General features: G+C 35.6%; 1 protein-coding gene across 9 annotated transcripts in view; it reads right to left on the bottom strand.

Annotated features, from left to right (window-relative positions):
* The window catches only part of LOC121727379, an 88,932-nt gene that overhangs the window by 4,909 nt on the left and 59,592 nt on the right, over window positions 1-24,431 (bottom strand). For 8 of the 9 annotated variants that reach the window (XM_042115174.1, XM_042115175.1, XM_042115176.1 and 5 more), the window contains exons 17-19: window positions 8,103-8,277; window positions 6,185-6,211; window positions 806-937 (exon numbers count right to left, since the gene is read on the bottom strand). In XM_042115174.1, coding sequence (XP_041971108.1) covers window positions 806-937; window positions 6,185-6,211; window positions 8,103-8,277 — 334 coding nt within the window. The remainder of the gene's footprint in view (window positions 1-805; window positions 938-6,184; window positions 6,212-8,102; window positions 8,278-24,431) is intronic. The other variant, XM_042115177.1, reaches the window with a different exon arrangement.

Here is a 24,431-nt window from a genome sequence, read left to right as displayed (position 1 = left end):
ACGTTGAGTTGATGAATTACAAGCACGCATGCTAGATAAGTGCACGTTCTGTGATCTGTCACGTGTCAGTTGTCACGCACCATTTGCGCACCACTCGTTCAAAGATAGTAACTTGTGGATTTGCACTTAGGCTATAGGTATTATTGTTTTCTGCGTAATTATCTACGCCTATTATGGTAGATAATATATATTCTAAAGACGTAACCTAGGTGTGTTCTTTACAACAATATTAAGACATTACAAATAGTACTTATTAAAGGCAGTGTAGGCATTGATATAAGAATCAGTTCACAAAAAAGGACTAACATTTTTCTTAGCAGTTCCGAAGACGAATACGCGAACAAAATTAGTTGCGCTCGCGCTGCACTGAATCATACTAAATTAAGTTTAATTAATTGGTTATGGTCTCATAACTATCAGGAAGTTGTAGAAAGGCCAAGCTTTGAACTTCAAAGCAGCTGCGGTTATATAAAATTAATACCTTTTCAATTTCCTCGACTTTATTTGTGCAAACAGTTAATTTAATATTGTGACCACGATACCATCACAGTCGTCATTATCAACAAAGTCATCTACTTCATCATCATCATCACCACGATCATCATCTTCATCATCATCAACATCATTACAGATCATTTATGTCTTAAAAATTATAGCTAAGGTCAGTGGCGGCCCTAGAGGGTGGCGAACATTGCAATCGCCCGGGTCAACGCAAGGTATTTAGGAACTGCCGCCCGGGGCCTCGCTATATTATGGGTAAGGCCGCCACTGGTTAAGGTAGTCTAGTTGTGGAGACGTTTTATACCTGTAGGTAGAGTATCTGCCGGCGCATTTCTGCGCAGGCATCGGGGTGCAGCGGCGAGGCGGGGGGGCGGCGCCCGTTGCCGCGCGCGGGGCTCTCCGCGCACGCCGCTAGCAACGGGTCGAGAGTTTCGCTCTGAAACAGTCAATATTATTTGGTAATTTTTTATGGTCCTACAAAAATCATTAATATCATGATAGGGTTATGCAATGGAGATGAGCTATGACTGTGTGTTTCATGTGATTAAAGTAGTCGACCTGGAACCGTCCGCGCTGCGCGCATGGCGGCTTTTTACCCAGCACAGTCTACTTAGTGTTAATTATTGTTTTTTTGTTATAGGTAACGAATATTTCGACGCCCCACCGAATAATCGGACAATCGTAAAAATGAAAATGTTCAGGAGAGGCGAAAAACTGATTTTTGTTAATAACTCCGTCAAAAAAAAAAAGCATCAAATACTTTTTATATATCAAATGAAAGCAATTTTTTTTTGCCTATCTTGCTATCTTAACAATATTTAATTACCACCTAAGGTTTTTTTTAAATAAAGCAAAACGCAACTTATCGTTCTGGAGTAGGTCAAGCTCTGATCATTATTATCTATTGCATGATTATTCGGGTAATTTTGCGTTTGACTGCAATAAAATGCACATATAATATCTCATTGCAATATTATTCGGGGAAATTGTTTGGGATAAGAATATTGGTAAACACCTATTAATTTACTATTCGGGGATTAAAAAATATTGTACACTTTATAATTATAGTCATTGTCTTTAATTCCAATGATGTTCTACTATAGGTAAAATAAAAATAATATGTATTTTTGTTTTAATACATTCATTACTTGATGACATAAATGACATTCTTGCAATCAAAACAGCTCTAGGTTATAAAAAATACACTCTGGAGACTGGCTCTATCATTTTAATAGTACTTATAATCATTGCAGTTAAATAAATGTTAATCATAACCATCATCGCCACCATAGTTGGTGTCACAATAGTCAATATCGTATTATGTTCTAATAAAATGAATGATAAAAGGCAGGAAATTGCTTTAGAGTTTAGGCAGTCTTCCGAGAGCATCGTAGGCCTTTCTTATATTACGGTGCTTTAATCGTCGACTTCTATCTATATCGTAATACAGTTCAATGTAATCCGGATCAAAACTATGTTAAAAACTTCTCAAGTTACAATACAATACAATATTCACACAACACACTATAACAGCATAACTTATAGTAGCTAGCAATCGCATTCCTAATTAAATGCTGAATTGGGTCCCATTAGGACCTGCAGGACAACTTTGACTGTATGACAGCTGCTTGCAGGCGTGAAACTGTAACAAGTATGTCACGACAGTTTTAAGAACTTCTTAGGAGTCTTTGCGAAAGAAGAAAATATCTAAAGACGTTCTCGTTAATTTGTAACAGATCTCGCTGCTTATCGGTTACGATTAGTTTATTTTGTAGCAAATATTGGCCATACATCCTTGTTTGTAAGAAAACCCGCATGTGGATTGCAAAAATCAAAACAGATTATGATTATATATCCTGAAAACTGAAGAAGACGGATTCGTACAATAACCGTAAAGTATATAATAAAAATATGAGCAATCTACATAATTTAACGAATGTTAGGAAGGACTTTACCACGTCTTGATGTCTTCCAAAACGACCGCTGGTCGTTCTTACGTCTATGACGACTTAAGACATCTAAAAAACTAGCCAGGGACAGTCAGACATTCTTATTTATTTTAATGAAGAAAGTCTGACTATTCCTGACTCTTGGGTACTGTGTAAACCTTTGCGATGACGGACCTGATGCTGGTCTGAGACTGGAGGCTGGAGGTGAGTGGACCGAGATGGACCTACAAATTGTCCAAAATAAAACCCAACCAATATGCCTTTATGTCCCAAAGGTGCACCGAAGACGCCCTCTACCTATAGGTTAGTGAATCACATCAGAAAGAAGAGAGAGGAGAAAATTTATGTTATGGTATCGCTGGACACAGAGGGGGCCTTCGACAATACTTGGTGGCCAGCTGTACAGGTTCGGTTAGCTGAAGTTAGGTGTCTGGGGAATCTGAGGCGGGTGATCAGCGGTTACCTGAGTGGAAGGAGTGTGAAAGTGAGATGTGCAGGAGTGGAAGTGTGCAGTAGGCAGCAATGTATTTACCCGAATAACCATGCAATAGTCGTTTATCGTCAAATCGTTTTGACATATTTTTTCGCAATAGCCTATTGCCCAGTTTTTGGTGTAAAATATATTTTTTTATATCTTTGTAAATATTTACAAAGATATAAAAAAATATGTTTATTCAGAAAAATTCTGAAAAAAATTCACATGATGTATTTTGACTTCTAGATGCCAAAAATCGCATAACAGCAAAAACCCCACAATAGCACATTGATTATTCGGTGGGGGCGTCGATTTAAGTATTTTATTTGCTTTATTTACTTTATCATGATTGGCGCCTAGCGGTCCTATCACATAATAATTCTGTCTTAATTTTGGTGCTTTAGATAACACAAGCGACGCTTAATTTTTAAATGTTTAAACTGGCAAGGCTGTTGCCAAAGTTATTTATTTTAGTCCGTGGGAAATCTTTATGCAAAGCCCGATGACCAACGAATAGATTAAGGAAGCAGTCCAAAAGTAATGTATCGTCAACATGGTTCTCACCATTGTAAACAGATTTTGCGGAGTTTACCTTATCTATTATACAAACCTTTAATTAAAAATTTTAAGATTTTGCTCAGATCAAATTCTTGGAAATATAATGTAGTATCTATGTTTAGAAAATGAAAAAAAATCGGGGCTTACTTTGGCCTACGCTAAATGAATTATAAAAAAAATTAAAAAAAATCGGGGCTTACTTTGGCCTAAGCTAAATGAATTATAAAATCGTCAATTTTGGGTTAGTCGCCCCCTTAATAATAAATTAATAATAGCTAAGGCCTAGACTCTAGGCCTTAGCTATTACTATTAAGGGGTACGCGTATTAATTATAGTCTCTACTCTCTAGGCCCTAGAGACTATAATTAATACGCGTAGTACGGATTATAATTTTTAAATTTCAATAGATTCTAGTAGAAATTTCTATGAATATTTATCTACCTCTCTTCCTACCAACCTACATAAAATACTAAACTCTAAAGTATACGCAACCTAGTCACTTTTATTTCAGAAACTCATTCAGCTAGTCACAAAATGATATTTCATTTACAGGCATAATTTGGAATTTCATTATTTTTTAGCACGGTAATAATATAAAGAAAGTCATAATATCTTATTAGTGATTACATTTTTACTAATTTGATACTTTTCTTTTACTTTCGCTAATTATTAAAGTAACAATTCGTTAATCGTTTCGCGGTTGAAATAAAAATGAGTATACTAAAGTTAAATACGAGTTCAAAATATTTTTTAAGGATGTGTCACTTTATACAAACTTCTTATACAAATAAAAGACTAAACACTAGAATTTTGTAGACATTTAAAATTTCAAAAATACGCGTAGAGTTCACGTTCACGTTTGATTTTTAGAGCTTTTAGCTTTTATTTATAGTTTCTAGTTGCTACGTCGGAGTTTCATTTTTAATATTTTAATCAAAATTAATACAAAATTATGGACGTCTAGTCGTAGCAACATCCATATGGATGTTGCTACGACTATGGCTATACAGCCATATGGCTATACAGCACTATACAGACTGTTGGTTGCAGACTGTTTAAATGTTAACTTTGTCGATTGCGATACTCTATGATTTATTACGATAAAACAAGTGCGTGTAGAGCTGTGTATACGTTTTTTGCATATTACGTTGGAGCAATTATTGCTAAAAGACTGAATAAAACTTTTGAATCAATACACATCTATATAAACTTCGCCAAGATTCTTTATCGTGTTTATAATAATTGATGTAGACCGCCATGTCGGTTATAACGAAGACAACAATATTTTCATATGTCTGCCACTAAGCAAAAAATGCATGATAACAATAATATACTGCACTGGATATTATTAGATCTTGGGTAACTCTGCTAATTATATGCAAAATTATAATCAGCCGTTTTAAATGGTGCATTAAAGAGCAAATTTTTTATCGATTTAGAAACTTGATCCATTTGATTATATTACAGAACCAGTATCGAGAGAATCGCCAAACACAGATATTAACACGCGAACGCACGCGGATTCACTGGTATAATAGCGATTATAATAATATTATCAATCCTCATTGCTGTTCTATATAATATTAATAATACATTATATATTATATAATATATAATATATAATATTTAGTTTCTAATAAAAACAAAGAATGCAACCTATATAATTTAATTCATGCCATCTTTTACAATATGATGCTGTACCTGCAGGTGATAAGAAAATAAATTAATTGAAAGAAAATGAATATAGTAAGTACATACTAAGTAGTCGGAATCTTGGAAAATTTAAATTAGGGATTCTATCTGAATGATGAAGTCTATAGAATATGTATGAATCCTGAACCTGAAGTCTATTAGAAACATTAAAAAGCTACGTGGACTATGTACAGTCACATTTCACATCTGTGTTTTTAATATAGAATCAATTAACGCTGCATTAATGCAGCGTTTATAAATTTTTATATTACGACTTTACGTGGTTAACCACGTAAAGTCGTAATCGTAAAAAACATAGTCGCGATTCACTTTTATTTCGTGCCAGTACGAAGACAGTAATTTGACAGAAATATGGCGGCTTCATGACGTAGGTATTTTACGCTTGATTAAAACAATCAAGAGCATGCGATACAGTACCCGGCTGAGGAGAACGTACATTGACCATGTACTGCAGCTAATTCTGTCAGCTGTATAATATACATTTATGCAGTGAGCTTGCTGCTTGCCGCAAAAATGTCACATGTATCGGCATGGTTTGAAAAAATGTCAGGCAAAACTTATAAGCCAAAATATGTCACATTATGAAGCTATGTACTATCAGAGAAGTTGATTCCTAGGCAGATGGGGGACCTACGTAAAGGTCTACCAGGATCTGATGGTAAATTTGGATGGCAAATTTTCAAAAAGACAGAAAGAACACAAAGACACACAGAATCATATGCAGCTATAAGGAAAAAAAAGAACAAAATGTTTTATTCCAATTTCCCTGGTAGTGCTAGACTCAATTTATTTTCTCACTTTTTTCTAACAGATTCTGGTAGACCTATACTTTGGTCGCGTTACGTCAAACCCAGCCGGCAGATCACAATTTACATTGAATTGACATGATCCGACCAAATGACGTTGATCTGTCAACTGCCTAGGAATAAATTTCCTCGATGGTACATTCTTTTTGGTCGAGTACTGTACAGTACACAATAATACTTACACTCATCGAATGATGCTCCTCCCCCGGCTGACGTGCGCCAAACAAAAATGCAACGAAAACAAAACACAGTTAAAACAAAACAAACAAAAATGTGTTAAGCAAAGTAAAGTGCAATATAAGCGAACAAATAATTGGATAGGTAGGGGTATACAAAGAAGTTAAACATAGTCATGTAGATTATGTTGATTGATTTTAGACAGTTAATCATTAAATTGTTGTCAACAATTATTAGCAATTAATTAGTGTTATCGGTGTTCCTCATAATACTAATATTCCCATTATTGTCAAGATTCTTTGAATGCTATCAGGGTATCTTAATTTTAAGATCGTGCTTGTGATCCTGTGAGAACCCCTTAGCATTGTAATTTGTAACACAGTCTACATTTATCGAAAAGTAATGATTTGTCTGATGAAAGTTTGTTACATCTAATTATTACAAAGCGCTTTTCTGGTAATATAGTATGTATTGAGATGATGAGCGAATACTTACATGAGTTCATTTTTTCTCGAGTAAATAAAGTTCAAATAAATGTCAAGATTTGGCTTATCAAAATATTTATGCAATATAATGCATATGCATTTAAAGTGATTAATGACTCGTACGAATACGACGTAAAATAAAAGTTAGCATTAAGCATTCCCTATAACATTTCAATGAAAAATAATTTGAATTACTTGAATTCCTTCTCTGTTGAATTCTAGAAAAATATATTATTAGTATTACCATAAAACTGAAGGTTGATTCGTTTGGAAATATCTTTTGAGTAGTAAGATTTTTAAAGTAATTCGAGGTAGTTACTACCTCGATGCGAATTCGTACTAATATTATAAATGCGAAAGTGTTTCTGTCAGTTCGTTACTCGTTCGTTCATTTTTACATGACAGAACCGATTTTGAGGAATTTGGTATGGTGATACTTTTGAGTTCTGAGTTCTGGGACATACCTATAAAAGATAATTTTGATCATGGAAAAAACGGTCAACGTTCGACTAATCAATTTTTGCGCAAACGAAACTGCAGACAAAATCTAAGTGAAAATATAATCGAACAAAAAGTCCTTGGCCAAAAAAATCTAATCCGCACTTGTAAGATTACAAAATTCGCAAAACACCATAATCTACTTAACGTAATATGACACTAATAGTATTACAAATTAAATACAAATTCGGGCTGATACTTAAGAGGGCGACTAACCCCAAAAATCAAACATCGTCCTTCTCTCTTCACACTCACGCCTGTCTTTCATATGCCAGGTGAAAAACAACGACGCGGATTCATCGCCAAATTAGTTTTTTCTCAATAACTCGATAAATATACAACATTTTAAAAATCCGCTAGGTCGATCTCTCAATGATAGAATTTTATACAATGCACGGTTATGGCAATAAATAAAAAATTCGTGAAAATTAGATGCATCTTTGTGATTTTTTTCTATCGAGAAAATTTTAAGATATTATCGTGTTTTTGCTCAGATCCAATTCTCGGAAATATAATGTAGTATCTAATTTTAGAAAATGAAACAATTCGGGACTTATTTTCAAGTATAAAAATGAATTATAAAATCGACTTTAGGGTTAGTCGCCCCCTTAAAGGTCCACGTTGGGCCATGAATCATGATGGACGTTCATTCGATGGACGTTGGCTGCTGTATAAAAACAATCAATGTCGATCATCGATAATTAATTTGTATGCAAATCCAGGTTTGTAATCGCCTGTATTTGTCCCAAATATATATTATATAGGTGAAATTTGTTGTGTCTATCATGGCCCAACATACAGAAGAAAATAGCAGAACAACTGGCAAATCTGGTAAAATGGCAGAACATGTAAAATGGAAACATCTAAACAAGCATAACATGTAAATTGGCAGAAAATCAATGGCAGAACATTCGACAAGGCATTTTGACATATAGCTGACCTCTTGTAGGACCCGCTTGAGTTGTAAAAGCAGGGTCTTGATGTCGACGACGTCTTGCAGCAGCGAGGAGGGCGCGGGCGCGGGGGAGATGCTGCCATCGCTGACTCCGGCCTCCGACGGGGTCTGCGTCCGCGAGCGCTGCAGCAGCCGCGCCGTGCGGACCGGTAGACTGGCCCTGGAGACAAAGGAATTAGACTGTATTAGTATTAGTAATCCAATTTATTTGTAGCTTAATTTTCGTCAAAAGAAGGTACTAGGTAACTCAAGCAGCGTGTGTGATGCCTTCTTTGATGAAAATGGAGAAGAGATCCTGAAGTTGTTGAAGTGACAGTTAAATAGACTCTATAGCATAATATTGATGTTTCTTACGGAAGAAAAAACTTCTCGTAAAATGTAAAGAGCTTTACTATATTCACAACAATCAATCCTACTAATATCCTACTTCCTACTAGTCCTACTAATATTATAAAGGCGAAAGTTTGTTTGGATGTATGAATGTTTATTACTCTTTCATGCATAAACTACTAAACGGATTTTAATGAAACTTTACAATAATATAGCTTATACATCAGAATAACACATAGGCTACAATTTTAACCGACTTTCAAAATGGGGGAGGTGTTATGTTCGTTTTCTTATATTCAACGATTACTCCGCCGTTTGTTAACCGATTTTCAAAATTTTTCTTTTGGTACGAGTAGTATAGGGTATCATCCCATTTGGTATTATATTCACAAAAGTGGTGATCTGATGAAGGATCCTTAAGTAATCGAGGGAACTCCTCAAAACTTATAGGGAAACATGTGGTGACTTCGGTTTCGTGAGAAGTATTCTAAGCATATGCTACCAACAAGTAAGATCTTGCACCGAGATATACCTGGTATACCGTGGTTCGGAAGGTGCTGAGAGAACTCCTAATTCTTTATAGATACAAGTTTGGGAGTTTCGGCGTTGTTTTAAGAACAGAAAGCATATGCTACTATGCAAATTATATTCATCATCATCATCATCACTACCATAATTATTATACTATGCATCGTTCCATGATTATGAGCCTATTATGACCCTGTTATTGGTACTTTTCATAGTATTTTAGATCGATACTCGAGTTTGTCAAGCGATAATTTTAAAAAATCTATACTTAATATTATAAACCTGAAGAGTATGTTTGCTTGAACGCGTCAATCTCAGGAATTACAGGTCCGATTTAAAAACTTATCTCTGTATCAGAGTAAGACTATAGGCTATATTAAATTATCACGCTAAGACTAATACGACCGAAGAAACACAGAAAAGTGTGGGAAAAGCGGGGGAAATATTTTTTATGGGAAAATGTACGGTTTCTGTAAAATTCCTAATTTACGCGGGTGAAGCCGCGCGGGACATCTAGTATTGAGTTAATTGTTACAATGAGGTATCTTTTTTACGAATAGATTTTAATTTAAAGATCACAGTACCTAAGTGTTAAAATCCTACTAGTCCTACTAATATTATAAAGGCGAAAGTTTGTTTGGATGTATGGATGTATAGATGTATGGATGTGTGGATGTGTGGATGTGTGAATGTGTGGATGTGTGGATGTGTGGATGTATGGATGTTTGTTACTCTTTCACGCAAAAACTACTGAACGGATTTTAATGAAACTTTACAATAATATAGCTTATATATCAGAATAACACATAGGCTACAATTTTAACCGACTTTCAAAATGGGGGAGGTGTTATGTTCGTTTTCATAAGTTCAACGATTGCTCCGCCGTTTGTTAACCGATTTTCAAAATTTTTCTTTTGGTACGAGTAGTATAGGGTATCATCCCATTTGGTATTATATTCACAAAAGTGGTGATCTGATGAAGGATCCTTAAGTAATCGAGGGAACTCCTCAAAACTTATAGGGAAACATGTGGTGACTTCGGTTTCGTGAGAAGTATTCTAAGCATATGCTACAAACAAGTAAGATTTTGTACCGAGGTATACCCTGGTTCGGAAGGTGCTGAGAGAACTCCTGATTCTTTATAGATACAAGTTTGGGAGTTTCGTCGTTGTTTTAAGAACGGAAAGCATATGCTACTATGCAAATTACATTCATCATCATCATCATCATCACTACCATAATATTATACCATGCATCGTCCCATGATTATGAGCCTTTTCATAGTGTTTTAGATCGAGGCTCGAGTTTGTCAAGCGATAATTAAAAAAAATGTATACTTAATATTATAAACCTGAAGAGTATGTTTGCTTTAATGCGCTAATCTCAGGAACTACAGGTCCGATTTAAAAACTTATTTCAGTGTTAGATATCTCATTTATCGAGTAAGGCTTTATATTATATTATCACGCTAAGACTAATACGACCGAAGAAACTCAGGAAAATGTGGTAAAAACGGGGAAAATATTAGAAAGGGTTTATCTCACGAAATACTGGAGCTATTTTTATAGCAATATTTGGCACTTATATAGAGTAGACCACGTGAAAGTAGTATTTATAGCTATTTTTATTCGAAAATGTACGGTTTCTGTGAAATTTCTAATTTACGCGGGCGAAGCCGCGCGGGACATCTAGTATATTATAATACATACAACTTCTCAATTAGACGCTTAGGTATAGGAGCGAATTCCGAATACAATCAGCACTTCCAAAAATGCTTTTTGTTTCATGTTTATTTTGAAATAATTGTTACTTTCAAAATAAACACGAACAAGCTAGTTCGAGAGATGGTGGGAACAAAGCGCGACAAAGGAACATAATAATTACATCATAAACACCAATTTAGTAAGGCGTGTCACACAGGGGCGGTGAATCTAGCACTTGTGCCAATTAACACTTTCGCTGCTAACCTATTTTCAAACAAAGCCCGCTGTGCTAAATTTGACCCACCTGGCGGCTTCTGCGCACTGGCGTCTATCTCGGATCCGATAGCGCTAGGCGTGTGCGCCTGGACACGCTTGGCGCGATCGGCGCTACGCAACACAGCCGTGCGCGAGTACCGCCCGGTAGGGACACATTAATTTTTAAATTAAATCCAATAAAACAATAAAAAGAGTTGCATTTTAGAACAATTTAAATGTTTGAATAATAAACGAGTTGTATCTCCTACGACTAATCGATTTTTTTCTTATTTGGCGCTGTTAGACCAATAAAAAAATAAAACTATCAAGAAATGTATCGAAGTAAATTGATCCATTTAACCTTTTTAGAGTTCCGTAGCCAAATGGCAAAATCGGCCAAGTGCGAGTCTGACTCGCGCACGAAGGGTTCCGTACCGTTATAGAGAAAAAATAGGCCAAAAATTGTGTTTTTTGTACGGGAGCCCCTAGTATATTTATTTTATTATTAATAATTATCAAAGTCCAAATATAATTAAGAATATTTTGAGTATTTCAAGTGCTTCTGCTGCACGGAACCCTTATAGATTCGACATATCTTCATGTCATCACAGCCAGTTTTTTCCGAAGCTATAAGAGCTATTCTATTGAAACTTTGTCATTCGATGTAGTCTGTAAACCGCATTAAGATTTTAATACAAAAATGGAAAAAATATTAAAAATTTTAGGGGTCCCCATAGGTACAACTGAAACCATATTTTTTTTTCATCTAACCCATGCGTGTGAGGTATCAAGTAAATCATTGCGTACTTATATGTATATTCTACGCACGGAAATTCTACGTGTCTTGCTCAGACCAAATAAAAACTTTTTATTTGGTCTGAGGTGTTACAATTTGTTTATAAAAGTCACACTCACAAAATATAATATGAGGTTGATAATTTTTAATACACTCAAAGAAATCAAACTGAACACGTGTTAGTTAATTTAACCACAACGTGACCAAAACACGGTATTGTTTTATACAAACAATCGCTTTGCTCATGCCGACACTTCTTTCTGTTGCCGAAAACCACAAAATAACACTGAATACAAGCCATTGTTTACAACTGGAAATTACTTTTCAAAGATGCCGAAATGTTTTGCTATTTGGCTAGTTCAATATATTTTTGCGAGTGCTTAATTTATGACACCCAAGCGCGCGCAAAAAATATTCAATAGTGGGAGTGAAACAAATGCGTCGCTCGAGCTGGCGCGGCTTTACATATATATTTATTACGCGGCTTTATTATATGCAACATTTACGCATAGCTGCAAGCAGCACAAAGCTTCGTGACGATAGACGCATGTGAGGCCTGGCGAAAACAAAAACACTCTTTACAAGTTCATTATTATTTATTTGGCGGGACCGTGACAATGGTTTTTTACCAGCCACGGTCCCGCCTCTTAGCAATTATTATTGGGTTTGATGGCTGTGGTCGCACTGCAATTATCTCTTGCGTCGGCGGACAAAGGAAATGCAGGCTCGCCAGAAACTGGCGAGCTTGCACCCTCGACCGCCTCCTCGTTTCGATGCAGCTGAAAAGAAAATAAAGAATAATCGTATTGTTAGCTAAGGTTTTCGTCAAATATGGCGTCCATAATGGACTTTTACTAGGGATTTGACAGTTCATTTGACTTTTTGTTATGGTTAAAGATAAAGTTATGGGTATAGTTTAAATAAACACACTCTGAAGTGTAACAAGGAGAGAAACAATATGACCTGGCATATATTGTTAACTTATTATTAGGTCGTTTAACGACGCCCATTTACCTTGCGTTGCGTCTTCGGCGGCTGCGCAGGGGGCGGGGCAGAAATCGGCGCAGGCGGCAACGCAGATCGGCCGTGGCTGCCCTGACGCCTGCGCGTGCCACCACCACCAGATTTTGGAAGCAATTTCCAGATCCAGGCATGCTCGCTGCTCGGGAAATCAAAATGTCACTTTGACAGTGTCAAACGGGTTTACGTTATTGACAGAAAGGAATGCCAACATGACACACAAAACACAAAAACCTTGTTAAAAACTTACGTATTTAATGTTAAATCCACGGTTTGAGGCATTCTTTGGCCGTTCTTAGTAAGATCTTGCATAAAACGTTGACTACCTATACACTTTTATTAACACTTTTATCACATGAAATAATATGCAGACCGACTCCTTTGTTATGACTAGGGTTGCCAGATGTCCGGTATTTAAGCGTACAGTCCGGTATTTTCGAGGCCTGTCCGGTAAAAAATAAACGGTCATACCGGACAAGACAATGTCCGGTATTTTGAGGAAAGTTGGTTTTACTGGTACCTAGTTTTAGGTGATATTAATTTTTTAGAAGCTCCCTTACCTTTATTTCGTTAAGTAAGTTATAGTATATTATGGCGACCACAATTTAATGACCGCATTTTATAATATAAAAAAATGTATTTTTGCGACCTTCCATACAAACTAAAGTACCTGATACACGGTTGACAACGGCGGTTGTTAACAGCAAGAACGGGTTTGCGCGTTGCCAGCCACACTGTTGTCAACGTGTTGTAAACCACAGTGTCGAATAGATTTTGCGTGAATAGGACGTGTCTATGCTTGCAACTCACACACAACCTCATGGCGCCCTATACCTAATTATAATATAATTATGTTAAATTTTTATTATGACTAAAATTTGTTTTTATTATGCTTATCATACATACATACAATAGGTACATACTACACATATTTTTTCTATCCAAGAATGTTAAACACTAATTATTATTAATAATCATAATACCAAAGTACGTCAAATCGCGTAGCGGAAATAGAGTCTTTGTACGAGTCGAATTTTATTTTATTGTTATTTTATTACTAGTAGACTAACATAAATACATTTAATATTATTGGGATTGGACTTAAAATAAAAAATGTAAATGGTATCAAACATCGATCTACACGGTTGAAAACTTAAGTTGAAATCCGCCGTTGTCAACCGTGTATCAGGCCTTTAACACAACATGATATTCACATCAAATGTCACAGGAATTATTACCAGTGTACTGGCTTAATCGCTTAGGCCAATGATCGCTTAGGTTTAAGATATTTTGATTTATGTCACACTTGACAGCACACTGATATTTTTTGGAAACACAACCCATATGTAGTCAGTGATGCCAACCTGCAGATAATTTCAGATCGGTGAGGAACCAATAGAAAATCTAGAAGTGTCTATCCTTACGCCATCTAGTTAAGATTGTTAAAATTAAAATTAAAAAATATAAATGAAAATCCCTCATTACGTAGTTGAATATTTTTCTTATAGATGTCGCTGTACCGCGCTAGAAACAAACTAGTGGTATTTCGACGATGAAAGTATATATTTTGTACGTTTATTTCAAATCTGTATAATGAACTGTACTTGTAAATATTTTAATTAATTATTTATTTATTTACAGTACCGGATCTTCTACTGACGACGGGTGTGATGTTCGATGCGTAGTCTGCATCGGACATTGCATTCAATTTTTTACAAGGCTATTGCCTTATTAATCTTATTATCTACTCTACATGCATTACAATTAACATGTTTAAAAAATTGTAACGAATGGACATAATATATTATGATACAAGTTACAAGTACACACTTTCTATTGTGTGACAAAAGAACCAAAACACAATAACTTAAATGAAATCCATACTAATATTATAAATGCGAAAGTATCTCTGTCTGTCTGTCTGTCTGTCTTGCTTTCACGCCAAAACTACTGAACCGATTGCAATGAAATTTTGTATACAGTTATTCTAGAGTCTGAGAAAGGACATAGGCTACATTTTGATGTGGGAAAATATCTTATTTCCATGAAAATATCGATGAAAATGAATTCGCATTGCGCGTGGCCAGCGCTCATCCCGGGGGTCCTGGGTTCGAGTCCCGCAGGCGGAACAAAAAGTTTTCAATGTTCCTGGGTCTTGGATGTGTATTAAAATAAAATTTCAAAAATCTTAAACATATTTTATGTATAATAATATTATAAAAAATCCAGAAATATATCGATGGAATGAACATTTTAGTTCTAATACGATTCAACAGATGGCGTTTAATTTTTACTTTATTGTAACATAAAACTAATCATACTTATTAGTTAGTATGTTTTTGTTTATAGTTTTTAATACGTTAGAATATTATCTATACTAATATTATAAATGCGAAAGTATCTCTGTCTGTCTGTCTGTCTCGCTTTCACGCCAAAACTACTGAACCGATTGTAATGAAATTTTGTACACAGATAGTCTAAAGCCTGAGAAAGGACATAGGCTACTTTTTAACTGGAAAAGGGGGGTTGTAAGGGGGTGAAAATGCGTAAATTTGGTCAAATTAAATTAGTTCCAAAAACTCAAAATAGATGGCGCCAAGAGTCCCCCTAGATCGCGCTATTGCTTGCTCATGCGTATTTTTATAAGAGGTGGTACCATTTTGAGCCAAGCTTTTCGATTCTTTCGATTGTTATACACGTTATTAATTAAGAACTCACCTACCAACTTAGATTAGATATCAAATTCAAAAACAACAGCGCCAAAACTACTGAACCGATTGTAATGAAATTTTGTACCTACACAGATAGTCGAAAGCCTGAGAAAGGACATAGGCTACTTCTTACTGGAAAAAGGGGTTGTAAGGGGGTGTTTATGCGTAAATTTGTTCAAATTAAGTTAGTTCCAAAAACTGGAACCGATGGCGCTAATAGTGTTGTTTCTGGTCTCTATGTTGGTACGTGAGTTATTTAATAACATGTATAACAATCGAAAGAATCGAAATATTATCTCAACATGGTACCACCTCTTATAGAAATACATATGAGCAAGCGATAGCGCGATCTCGCCTAGATCGCGCCACGCCACTAACAGTCTACCAATAATAAATACTAAATAGTTTATGGCCTATGGTTATTGGCTATTGGGCAAAGCTAAAGTTGTGTAATGCATTATGCAGCTAAGTTGTGTAACGCTAAATAAGCTTTAAAAGGTATAAAAAAGTTTAATTTAAAAAAAATCATATTATGTGCACACTACACGGCTGTTTTGGGTATTTTAAGGGGTACCAGGGTTTTAAAAAGCTTTTGACACCAATTTTATTAACACCGCGCGGTATAAACTGAAGTCCACGCGGACGAAGTCGCGGGCAACAGCTAGTAATTTTATATATACTTACGCCATCTAGTTAAGATTGTTAAAATTAAAATTAAAAAATATAAATGAAAATCCCTCATTACGTAGTTGAATATTTTTCTTATAGATGTCGCTGTACCGCGCTAGAAACAAACTAGTGGTATTTCGACGATGAAAGTATATATTTTGTACGTTTATTTGAAATCTGTATAATGAAATGTACAATGAACTGTAAATATTTTAATTAATTGATTATTTATTTACAGTATTACAGTACGAGATCGCGAGATAACGGATGTGATGTTCGATGCGTAGTCTGCATCGGACATTGCATTTAATTTTTTACAAGGCAATAGAAACTCTATTGCCTTATTAATCTTATTATCTACTCTACATGCATTACAATTAACATGTTTAAAAAATTGTAATGGACATAATATATTATGATTTATGATACAAGTTACAAGTACACACTTTCTATTGTGTGACAAAAGAACCAAAACACAATAACTTAAATGAAATAATTTTATTTGTGACTTTAAGTGAACATTTTATTTTATTTTATCATACCCTACCTGGCAGGTCGGCACGCACTCGCGTACTAGCTGCCGGCGACCCGCCACGTAGGACCGTAGCACAAGTAGGGAATGAAATTTGCGTTCCTACCTGGCGCTATCGTTAGCACAGCCGTTGCGGCACTCTCGTCCCAATAGGCGCGATTTCAGCAGTTATCGTGTTAAGGAAATAGGGTGACCTCAGGATACTTTATACGACTACTTCATTAGGTTATACAATTTAAAATTAATTGTCACTTATTTTTAGCACGAAACATTGATAAAGGTATATTTATGTGTACAGTGTACCTCTTTCCTTTACCTTTAACCCCTTTACTATTGAACTTAATATTAAGACGCATAATATTATAATAGTTTAACAATGTTTTATTGGTCTCTCAAGCGACTTTTCTAACGTATCTAGGACTAGTACAAAATAGTATAATCGTAACTTATATGTTATACCTAACGCATAACGATAATATTGATCTTTATAATGCTAAGTAACTAAAGTCTGTGTAAGTAGCTAACCTTATAAAGAATTAGTGTATGGTAAAGTAACTTCTAATGACAACTTGTTTCTTAAAATGGCAGTGATACGAGTATCACTACCATTGGTATCATCCGGCGTATTATAGTCAAAGAAATTTGCGTGAAAGTTGCATTATTAACTTTCTGTACAATGTACACATCTTTTATACACCAAATCATGAAGCGAGTGAAGTTTTGCCACTTCCCTTGTGGATTAGAACATAAAATTATTCAGTGTACTATTTTCAGTGTAGTACCTACACTATTATATTGTACGCATTTTTGTAGTATTTCTAGACAATAAAATGTTTTATAAGTATCCAATTTTGAGTTTAACTTTTCATTTTAGTTACCTTAGGTCTTTACTTTTATCTGATGATAGCAGTAAAAGCCCCATTAAGGTGATGAAAATGGAAAACTGATTTATAGAAAAGCTGTATGTACGAGTAGCATAAAAAGTAGCATAAAATGAAGTCATTGATAACTAAGCACTTTAATATAACACTGCACTATAATATAGCAAAACATTGACACATTATGAACACTCACACAGCTGATATTGTTATGTATACATATTACCTATTATAATTTCTGAGTAATAAGGCGTGATGTTTGTATAATATGAATTATTGTTGCTCTATATTCCATATGCATAAATGCATAAACAACAATTCTGTTGCTATCGTAATTAAGAAAAATAATAAGCGTTAGAAGGCAATCATTTCACTTAGCAGAGACACTAATTAAAAGTAGAGAAATGCAAATAAACGAGAAAGTAAAGTGTAGTAAGAAAGGAAAGAAATATACAGGCGGATATCATTGTTACGAGATCAGCCAATAGAGCATGACCGCCCCGTACAACATAGAGCTATAGAATTAACTCTAGTATAGTAGAGTCAAACCACATTGCTCCAATCAACGTATTGGTCACTTTAATTCCACGATAACTAAAACTGTGCAATAAAATTAAGCAAGTAAATATATTAATTGGTCATTGGTCATTGGTCATTCCAATTACAATTTATAACATATCTAAAACCTTATAATAAAATTAAGCGAATGATATCATTTCGTGTAGGAACACGTTTCTAAGTCCTTGATATATTTCATGTGAATGGACAGATCGAGACATTGTTCTTGTAACCTCGTCTCAGACAGTTCAACCACTGGATCAGGTCAAGGTCTCGCTCATCAACAAGTTGCGAATGTATACAAACGCTTATTTTAGAAAAAAATAATAATAAAAACAAAAATTGTGAAACCACCCTATCAGGTGTCTCCGGTGTCATTGATAGCGTGAATAATCTACCATTAGATATACAATTGATAACGGTATCTAACACGCTGATAATAACACGAGGCTCGGAAGAAATCGAATACAGAATCCTACGCAATTGGCTTTGTACGAAATATAAAATTTCAATTATAATATATAATCACAAGGAAACATTACACACACGATTCAGTAATGAGCACCTGTATTGTTTGGCGCGCTGGCTGCGCAGGCTGGGCGCGGGGCTGGCGGACCTGGACGGCTCCGCCACCTGCAGGTCCGTCTTCTGCCGCCTGGCGCCCAGGGTATGGCCCGGAGACAGGGTGGCACTAGACCGCATCGCGTTTCGCGCGCACGCACTCGGCTGTAGTACGCTCGTTACTGAAGTTGGTGCGAGCGGCTATCGCACCGCGCCGAGCCGCGCCGAGCCGCGCCGCCGGAATATCGCCTCTCTCGACGACCCTAACCATTCACGCCGAACCGATCACAATCATCACACCGATTTCTTTTGTTACACTCTGTTTAGAGTCAACTTTTTTCAAAACCACCGTTACACCACCATAGCGCACCATGTTGTTATCGTTTCAGAGTAATTGCCCGAGAGGTGTTATTAATCTACAAACAAAACAAACAAAACAGCAAAAGTACAGTTAGGACCCCATCACTCAAGTTTTAATGGTTCGTGTATAGGAAACACTTAAAACATCAATTTTTAAATAACATTAAAAACATTTTTAATTTAATTTCCACTACGGCAAATTACTCTACATTTACTTAAACAAGTGGATATTTTTTCCCACGGGCTATAATTTTCCAATAAGACTTTTATTACTTTACTGCAGGATTGCATGGTATTAACTTTTCACATTTCACAACCGGCAAAACTTTCGACATTGGAACAACTTTAAAGTTTTTTCACATTCGTAGCAGCCAATTTAATGATTTTTTGTTAATCGTATACACGTATCTATATGAAGGTATATTTAAAAGTAAATTAGCACTGGTAAATAGCGTCTAAAGAGGTTAGTATCGGACGTGTAGGTCAGTGTCACGCGGGCGTTTGTTTGTTTGTAAGGGGTCTAGTCCTCGAGCGGGCAGGACGCATGCGCGCGCCGCTCAATACCGCGTACCGGCCCAGCTGATTCACTTACTGTACCCGAAAATAGTTTCACTAATGGCTGATATAATAAGGATAAATTATAGTACCAAATTAAGCGAGGCAGGACTCTAGCTTGAATTATTATTACTCTATTAGATGGATCTTGGATAATTAGGTTTTCAATTAGTTTGTATTTTAATGACAGGCCTACCTTGCGTTATAAAATTTCCTCTAACGATTAAAAAACGGCCCAAATACACGTTGTCCATTTTTATTCATAGCCCAAAATTTACAGATCAAATAGAATACTCTTATGTCTCATAATTCTATGAATTGTTACGATATTGCAATGTACGTGGGAGTGCCATGATTCGGCACGAATGGGCCGGCTCGACCGGAGAAATACCACGTTCTCACAGAAAACCGGCGTGAAACAGCGCTTGCGCTGTGTTTCGCCGAGTGAGTGAGTTTACCGGAGGCCCAATCCCCTACCCTATTCCCTTCCCTACCCACCCCTATTCCCTTCCCTTCCCTCCCCTATTCCCTTCCCTTCCCATCCCTACCCTATGCACCTGCAGCTCTTCTGATGCTGCGAGTGTCCATGGGCGACGGAAGTTGCTTTCCATCAGGTGACCCGTTTGCCCCCTTATTTCATAAAAAATATATATATAAATCAGATAGACACAAGCTCTTAACACCTAAGAAATCTCATTGAAATATAACTCTGTCATAAGATTATAGTTTACGGTGCTCAAGTAGTGTAAGTGCGTCTTGCACAATAGGTGTAAAGTGAGGTTGCAGTTCTTAAATTGCAGGTTACTGTGCATAGGGCCATTACCGCGCGCACCCGGCGGAGCGGAACTGTCCCAAAGTAACGGGACCGCGCCGCGCCGACTGACGTACAAACACACAGTGATATAACGAACTTTTACCATTCAATAATTCACATGTAGATGGCATGGTATACTGTACAGTACCCAATATTTTTAGCACCACTATCTGCTGTCAAATAACTGTTGCATAGTTGTCGTACCTATTCTGATGGTGGCACCTATGAAGCCTATAATTGCCAAATAATGGGGTGGAAAAACAAACTAGAATTGTCTTAGGGTGGGTTGCACCAACTTACTTTAACTATAACTAACGCTGTCATCATACAAACACGCAATTTTTGGAACTTCTCCTTTACCAGCAGCGCCCCCGCCCACGTTCTTATAAAGCCTTGTCGGACCAGCAACGTCTTCTGTCAAATTCTGTGTATCATGATACCCATTTTGAATAAAAAGATATTTTATTTATTTTTGTGGTCAAAGTTAAGGTTAAAGTTAAATTTGCCTTAACTATAACCATAACTTTAACTTTAACCACGCCTCTGGTGCAACCCAACCTTAGAGTTTATCGTCCACGCCTAGTTCCCTGCATTTTTAGCAACGCAAGCTGTCGAACTCTCTCTTCTAGTAGTAAGTATCACAATATCATTAGTGTGATACTAAGGTACTCAACTGTTACATTTTTAATTTTGTGAATTTGGGGTTTGGGTTTATGAACTGGTCTCACTTTTCTATGAAGATAATGTTCATATTAAGTTACAGTTTGGCAAAATCGATGCTCGTATTAAAAAATAATTAAATACGAATTATGAAAAGAAGGAACTGTTTTTAACAGAACTAATCTATTTAGAAAATAATTAATGATTGACTAGTATTTAAATTTAATTTAAAGCCAAGAGCTGTTGAAACCGAAGCAAAGGCAATAAAAATAAAATAGCAATTAGTTTACTGTGGACGCTAGTAAAATTGCTATTAAAGATTGAATAGGTATAATATGTATTTATTATTTTACTTTCAAACGCATGATGACTATAAAATTACACTAGCACTCTAGGGTTAAACTATTTCAAAACTTAAACTGCATATTTTGGTGCCTTTATTCGTAGACTTTTCTCGTAGAGGTTTCGTAGACGCTCTACGGAACATCTACGAAATTACGAAGATTTCAATATAATATACTAGCTGTTGCCCGCGACTTCTTCCGCGTGGACTTAAGTTTATAGCGCGCGGTGTCAACAAAATTGGTGTCAAAAGCTTTTTAAAACCCTGGTACCCCTTAAATCAAAATACCCAAAACAGCCGTGTAGTGTGCACATAATATTTTTTTTTAATTAAGCCTTTTTAATACCAAATTTTAAAGGCGTTTATTTAGCTTTACACAACTTAGCTGCATTACATAACTTTAGCTTTACCCATAAGCTATTTAGTATTTAGTATTTATTATTGGTATGCTGTTGTTTCTGATATCTATGTTGGTAGGTCAGTTATTTGATAACGTGCATAACAATCGAAAGAATCGAAAAACTAAGCCCAGCCCATGAGTTTTGGAACTAACTTAATTTGAACAAATTTACGCATAAACACCCCCTTACAACCCCTTTTTCCAGTAAAAAAGTAGCCTATGTCCTTTCTCAGGCTTTAGACTATCTGTGTACAAAATTTCATTACAATCGGTTCAGTAGTTTTGGCGCTGTTGTTTCTGATTTCTAAGTTGGTAGGTGAGTTATTAATTAATAACGTGTATAACAATCGAAAGAATCAAAAAACTGACCTTAACATGGTAACACCTCTTATAGAAATACATATGAGCAAGCGATAGCGCGATCTAGGCGACTCTTGGCGCCATCTGTTATGAGTTTTTGGAACTAACTTAATTTGAACAACTTTACGCATTTTCACCCCCTTACAACCCCTTTTTCCAGTTAAAAAGTAGCCTATGTCCTTTCTCAGGCTTTAGACTATCTGTGTACAAAATTTCATTACAATCGGTTCAGTAGTTTTGGCGTGAAAGCTAGACAGACAGGCAGACAGACAGACAGAGATACTTTCGCATTTATAATATTAAGTATAGATTATAGCGTTTGTAGCCTTGTAAAATATGTTTTATAGACATCAAAAAATATATTTGCAAACACTAGGTGTGTTGTGACTTGTGGACTACTTAAACATGATACAGGTCAACCTACACGAAATTCCTAATTTGAAACACTTGACTGGCTCCGATCACGTCTAGATAAGGATCACGTCCGCAGACAACCTTCAGACATCTATCGCTAGTCGCCTCTTCGACATTCAGTTCCTTTGGGGCCCATATTATAAGAATTAGAGATGATTTTTTTATATTATGTAATTTGGGGCCGTCTATGGGCTATTCGCCCATATCCTTTTTTTGATATCTTTGTATATAGTTTTTTCGCACCAAGGATAATTGAAATAATATTATTACTTAATTTTAATTGTAGTCCATCACGCCATAGACTTTTTTATGTTATATATAATAGATAGAATATAATATATACATAATATATATGTAATAACTAAACATCGGATTATATGCACGATCAAAGTGCCGAAATATGCATGCAAATATGCACGAAAAATGGCCGAAATATGCACAAAATATGCAGGATAAAAAATCACTTAGGTATTTTTAAAAATAGTATTTATTTTGAAGAGTTTTCCCGTGATGCCGTTAATAAAATCGTCAATTTTTATAATTTCATCAATTCCAGGATTTTTAATTTCTTATACAGCACGTAACTAATTTGTATTCTGTGCACAGCACCAATAATAATTTTCTACCAACATTTTCCGATTGCAAACTTAATGCCCATGGAAGTTTTATGGAATAATCGTTAACTATAAGTATTCAAATTTTTTACTAATATTGCCAACTACAAAGAAAAATTTTGTAACCCAGTATTGCATTCTTTAAATGGGGATGGAGCCACATATTTCAAGTTTTTTGATCTATCGTTCCTCTGTTTTGTGGCCTCGTTGTGTGTCATGATAGCTAGTTTGGAGACTACGAGGGCATAAAACTACCGAAATATGCACTATCAACGAAAAATAGCCAAAATATGCACTATCACCTAAAAAGTGCCATTATATGCATTTTTGCATATGCAAGTATGCAATTGCATATAATCCGATGTCTAGTAATAACAATATAAATATTTTTTGTTTTATAATTATAATCTTAATGTTTTGAACGGTGTAGTCCCAGTGCATTAGAGATGCTAATATTCTACAAAACAGTTATGTTTCCTTCCGTAGCTAAATGTTTATTCTATTACTCTTACAAATAATTGGCAGAAAAGCCATTAACTAAAGTGTAATTAGCTGATGCCCGCATTTCCGTTGCGCTAAAATTAGTTTATCGCGCGAGAACCGTACCTTTTTCGGGTATAAAAAGTATCCTATGTCCTTCCGGGGGCTCAAATTATATCCATCTATATCCAATCTGCCTGCCTAGCATAAGCCAACGAGATATCTCCCTCTACATGTTTTCTCGATGTTTGATGGTTTGTCTCTTCATCTCTATTGACCCTAGCATGACAAACATTATTTCTCGCGTAGATCTATCATCGAAATAAAACATTTTTCTATAAAAATGTGGTATTTCGATAATAGATCTACGCGACTCTCTATAGTTTTGTCGACAAAACTCTATAGTTTTGTCGAGATAATGTCGAGATTTTGACATTATGAGACGAGTAGTTTATAATTATTATCTCGACAGTGAGATATCTCGTTGGCGTATGCTAGGCAGGCTGATCAGAATAATTATAGTGGTTTAAGAGTAAGGCAGACTTTCGCATTTATAATATTATAGATAAAAGTATTCTAGGTAGGCCTTACAGGATTATAAAATGTCAGACAGATACTACCGAGTACCGAAGGCTTTATAGTATTTAAAGTTATTTGATCGTAAACTAATAAAACAAATTGTATATAAAAGTTTTACGACACAATTATAATTTCGTGAAACAGCTTGTTTCCGTGAACCAATAAAAAGTACATAATATAACTTATGAGCATTT

This window comes from Aricia agestis, chromosome 5 (assembly GCF_905147365.1).
Source record: "Aricia agestis chromosome 5, ilAriAges1.1, whole genome shotgun sequence".
Taxonomy (NCBI): Eukaryota; Metazoa; Arthropoda; class Insecta; order Lepidoptera; family Lycaenidae; genus Aricia; species Aricia agestis.
This window is presented reverse-complemented; position numbering and strand designations above follow the sequence as displayed.